At 46.7% G+C, this 5,066-nt stretch overlaps 1 protein-coding gene across 1 annotated transcript; it reads left to right on the top strand.

The window, feature by feature from the left end:
- The first annotated feature begins 597 nt into the window (after positions 1-597).
- LOC147853028 (subtilisin-like protease SBT1.7) lies at positions 598-3,583 on the top strand. The gene is made up of 2 exons (XM_087333063.1): positions 598-1,840; positions 2,276-3,583. The coding sequence occupies exons 1-2, from the start codon at positions 629-631 to the stop codon at positions 3,491-3,493; spliced, it is 2,430 nt and encodes an 809-aa protein (XP_087189189.1). The 5' UTR covers positions 598-628; the 3' UTR covers positions 3,494-3,583.
- Positions 3,584-5,066: the final 1,483 nt, after the last annotated feature.

Here is a 5,066-nt window from a genome sequence, read left to right as displayed (position 1 = left end):
TTTGGGAAGTAGATACTAGAGATTTGGCAAGTTTTGACACATTGTTACTCGAGGCCAACACACAAATGGGTCTATACTCAAGAGTGTGTTCAGAATGGTTCGAATGAGGAGGTGGAGATCATATTCCGATTCTTACGTTGTGGGGTTACAACATAATTGGAGTATGCGGAATATGCTTTCATGTTTGATGGTCGCGAGCGTGGAGCTAAAGAAGATGAAGTCTAGAATATATATTCTTCTTCGTGTGTGCTCCCGGGGACACTTTCGGGGGTATTGGATGGAGAAGACGGAAGACGGAAGGGCAATTTTGTAATATTTCAGAAATTGTGGGAGGGTAGTCGGAGGAATTAGGAGAAACATGACACTCATCATCATCATCATCATCATCATCATCATCACAAGAGTAGAACAGAGCAGAACAGAACAGAGAACCATGGTGGTTCTGTGATTTCCCTTTCACTTTTTTTCTCCCTTTTGTCAGAGACAGCCTTTCCCAATATATATCCATAGATAAAAGAGGAAAAGGAATATCTCTGCTCTCTCTGCTCTCTCTGCTCTCTGCTCTCTCTCTCTCTCTCTCACAGACACAGACACACACATTCTCCATGCCATAGCCGCAGCAACTAAAATGCTTGGCAACAAAGGAAAGCTCTTGCCTTTCCTCTTCTGCAAAATGCCTTCTCCCCCCTCCTCCCACTTCCTCTGCACCCCCTCCATCTTTCTTGTTCTTCTGCTTGCTCTCTTTCCTTCTCCTTCTTCATCTTCTTCTTCGGCCGACACATCTTCTTTGTACCTTGTCCATGTGGCGCGGTCGGAGCGGCCATCTCCATTCGCGGACGACTCACAGTGGTTCGCGTCCACCCTAGCAGAGAGCAGAGGACTGGACCTCCATGGCGACTACGACGCGGACCTGCACGGGCCCCTCTACACCTACTCCTCCGTCTTCCATGGCTTCGCAGCCAAGCTCTCGAGCCGTGAAGCCGAGACGCTGAAGAAGATGGGCGGCGTTCTGTCGGTGGTCCCGGACGAGGCCACGTGCCGCCTCCACACAACCCGCACCCCACAATTCCTAGGGCTCAACACCTCCTCTGGCCCGTGGCCGGACTCCCGCTATGGGCATGACGTCATCGTGGGCATCATGGACTCCGGGGTGTGGCCCGAGAGGAGGAGCTTTGGCGACTCGGGCCTCGGGCCCGTGCCCGCCCGGTGGAGAGGCGAGTGCGAAGCGGGCCCCGGGTTCGATGACCCTAGGGCCCTTTGCAACAAGAAGCTGATCGGGGCGCGCGCCTTCTACAAGGGCTACGAGGCCGCGGTCGGCCCCATGAATGCCTCGGATGAGTATAGATCGGCTAGGGATAGCCAAGGCCACGGAACCCACACCGCGTCCACGGCAACCGGGGCCCACGTCCGGCACGCCGGCCTCCTCGGGTCAGCCCCTGGAGACGCCCGCGGCATGGCCCCAGCCGCACGGCTCGCCGCCTACAAAGTCTGCTGGAAAGGAGGTTGCTTCAATTCCGACCTTTTGGCCGCGTTCGAACGAGCGATCCTGGACGGGGTGGACATCATCTCTCTCTCCATCGGAGGGGGCGTGCTCCCGTACTTCTTGGACCCGATCGCAATCGGGGGCTTCGCGGCCATGGAGAGGGGCATCTTGGTCACGACATCTGCGGGGAATGCAGGCCCGTCCCCGCAGTCTATCACCAACGTGGCACCGTGGCTATTCACCGTGGCCGCGTCCACACTTGACCGCGACTTCCCGGCCACTGTCAAGCTCCCTCATCATGCCGTCTCGTACCGAGGAGTCTCACTCTATGATGGACACGAACTCGGGGATAGACAGGTAAAGAGAAAGAAATTATACCATGCAAAAGAAACCCTGTCCTACTTACTACACCTACCAAACCTTAAGCACACAATTTTTTGCTGGCAACTAGGATCTCTCTTGGTGGCATTCTATTTGAAAATGGCTACTTATATTTTTGCATTCAATTTTTTTGTGATGATTAGTGAAGCATCACCTGGCCCATGATTTGCATACCATATTTAAGACCAAAATTCCTAACATTCACATTTTTGCAACCGAAAGGATCGGCATTGACGAGATCTAATCGCAAATATATGCATTCATCTTGTGTGCATTGCACAAAAATAAAGACATTCATTTGTCCACATATTTCTTTTAATTTGTGTGGCATTTTAATATCTGGCCTTTGTATCTTCATGTTGAGCTTGAGACATGGGTTCCATGGTTGTGTTCTCTTTCATTACGGTGCAGATACCCTTGGTCTACGCCGGGGACGTCGGCTTGCCAGGAAGCAATGGCAGTGCGAACCTATGCATGCAAGGTACATTAGATCCCGAAAAAGTGAAGGGAAAGATCGTGCTTTGCGACCGAGGTATCAGTGCGCGCGCCTCGAAAGGCATGGTAGTGAAAGAAGCCGGAGGAGCAGGAATGATTCTCGCTAATGCACAATTGAACGGGGAGGAGCTCATCGCCGATAGCCATGTTTTGCCTGCCACTCTCGTTGGCTACGAGGCGGGGGTCGTGATCAAGGACTACATAAAGCAGTCAGCAAATGCGAACCCGACAGCCAGCATAATCTTCTCGGGCACGGTCCTCGGTGTCCGCCCTGCGCCAGTGATGGCGGCATTTTCGTCTCGGGGTCCTAACCCGGCGAATCCCGAGATTCTCAAACCCGACATAACGGCTCCAGGTGTGAACATACTGGCCGCGTGGACAAGCAAGATGGGCCCCACCGAGCTACCTGGTGATGACAGGGTTGTCGAGTTCAACATAATGTCTGGGACTTCGATGTCGTGTCCACATGTGAGCGGCCTCTCGGCCCTAGTGAAGGCTGCCCACCCGAGTTGGAGCCCGGCTGCGGTCAAGTCTGCCCTAATGACCACTGCTTTCAGTATCGATAACACCGGCAGTTTATTGCTGGACGGGTCGGATTCTAACATGTCCACGCCATTCGCTTTTGGGTCTGGACACGTGGACCCCATTAGAGCACTCTACCCAGGTCTCGTCTACGACCTACACACACAAGATTATGTTGACTTCCTATGCGGTCTCAACTATTCCGACACATGGTTGGCTTTGTTCACCAAGGGGCACTACAATTGCTCACGGGAAACAAAGATACCAGGGAATCTCAACTACCCATCACTATCATTTGTATACAATCAAGATGGGAATACCTCTAGGTATAGCTCAACTATAACTAGAGTTGTGACCAATGTTGGGAGAGGTGAATCTACCTATAGTGTGAGTGCTACGCCACCACCAGGGGTAGCTATGGAAATAGAGCCCACGACACTTTCATTTACAAGGTTATACGAGAGGAAGGTCTATAGGGTGACATGCAAAACAAGCTCCAAAAGGATGAGTCCTGGAGAGAGCGACTCCACATTTGGCAGCCTTGTATGGTCAGATGGGAGGCATAATGTGCATAGCCCTATTGTGTTTACATGGCAGAACAATCTTCTCTAAGCCCCAAAACCTATTTTGGCCACTCATTTCTTTCCCTCAGCACCCTCTTATCTATCTAGCTAATGCCATTATTTGATTTTTTGGGTCTCACTTTTATCCAGAATCTTGTTGATCTTTTTGTTTCTTATCATTTTTTACAAAGGCCACTTATAGAATAGGACTTCCATATCCTTTGCTTACCTCCATGCATCTATACACAACCACATGCAAGACAAAGAAAACTAGAGGCAAGTCCATTTGCTACGGGTCAAATCTTATCCAAGACGTGTGTGGTGCACATGTGCATATTTAGGAGATTTAACACAAGATGCCCCTACAAATGCGTATTTAGGAGATTTAACACAAGATAAAAACGAGCTTAGGATGAAGAAAGCTCTTAATTGCAGTTATGGTTTGTGCATGCAAATGATTGAATGTAACTCATAGTTGTGCTCCTAATTCCACTCATGAATGTGTGAGAACACACTTAGTTTATGTGGCCGAAAGCTTTTTGGTTTCGTGAGTGCTTTGTTCTCCAAAATATTATATCCACAATCAACTCTTGCAAAGGTTGGTATAAATCATAAAGTTAGCATCACTGTTTTATTTATAGAGATGAAATATAACTTTTATGATTTTTGCTGCCTTTGGTGTAGGAATTGAAAAAGTCGGTGTTGCTCACCAACTTTGTCAAACAGTTGTGAATTTCAATAGCTTTGATAGTTAAAGAGGTGCTTCAGTATACCAAGTTGTCAGGTGAGAGTGTTCAGCTCAAGCAAAACCAAGTGAGAGGATTATGATAAGTAGTTGAAGGGGTTAGATGGGCATGAATGATTGGAGTTGCAAGCCAATAATAAAATTCTGTCATGCAATACTTGAACACAAGACCAACAAATGATTGACAATTTGTGCATATTGGTTTTTGTTATTTACAAGGTCAACCACATTTTAAACCATAAAACAACTATGTTATGTTGTCCATGAATATGAGATGGCCCATGCTTGACAACCATTTTCCATTTCTTGTACTTTGTGAAACCATGTATATTGATATTGCATTTGAAAGTTGAGATGTTTGAAATTATGTAGTTGTAAGAACATTACATTCATGCGTATAAACCAAAGGTTCATGAGGTTAGGTAAGAATGTTCATGCAAGAAAATGCTGAGATACAATAGTGGATGTTAGTGCATATGGAAATCAAAGAAGCATTATTCAAATTCCAATCCATGTAATCAAAATTTGAAACACTAAAGACGCAAATGTTGATGCTTTTTAGAAGTGAAGGGTGGTTGAACTCGATTGGATGTTGCAACTACCATGTTTTACAAGAGAGTGTTAGTATGAAGCACATTTCTATTTTGCATCCTCTTCAATTGAAACATGTCCTTTATCTACAACTCTCTAATCATGTATAATCTATGATTGATCAACATTGATCCAATGTTTTGACTTGGGAATCAAATTTTGTTTTGATTGTATAATTATGTTAAACATTTGGGAAGTTAAAAACTATTTGTATGTTTGGAGAAGCTTGCTTGAGGATGTATCCTTGTCGCACATTCTATGTATTTCTCTGGAAAAGTAGATGAAA

This window comes from Azolla caroliniana, unplaced genomic scaffold (assembly GCF_043228905.1).
Source record: "Azolla caroliniana isolate FFs.n. ecotype wild unplaced genomic scaffold, voAzoCaro1.0.p SCAF_17, whole genome shotgun sequence".
NCBI classification, from domain to species: domain Eukaryota; kingdom Viridiplantae; phylum Streptophyta; class Polypodiopsida; order Salviniales; family Salviniaceae; genus Azolla; species Azolla caroliniana.
The sequence above is the reverse complement of the archived record's forward strand: the minus strand, read 5'-3'. Positions and strand labels throughout refer to the sequence as shown.

Excerpts from the sequence above, each read along its gene's own strand:
- LOC147853028 (XM_087333063.1), top strand. The coding sequence starts at position 629 with ATGCTTGGCAACAAAGGAAAGCTCTTGCCTTTCCTCTTCTGCAAAATG. Across the intron at positions 1,841-2,275 it reads ACGAACTCGGGGATAGACAG|ATACCCTTGGTCTACGCCGG; the intron begins GTAAAGAGAAAG and ends ATTACGGTGCAG.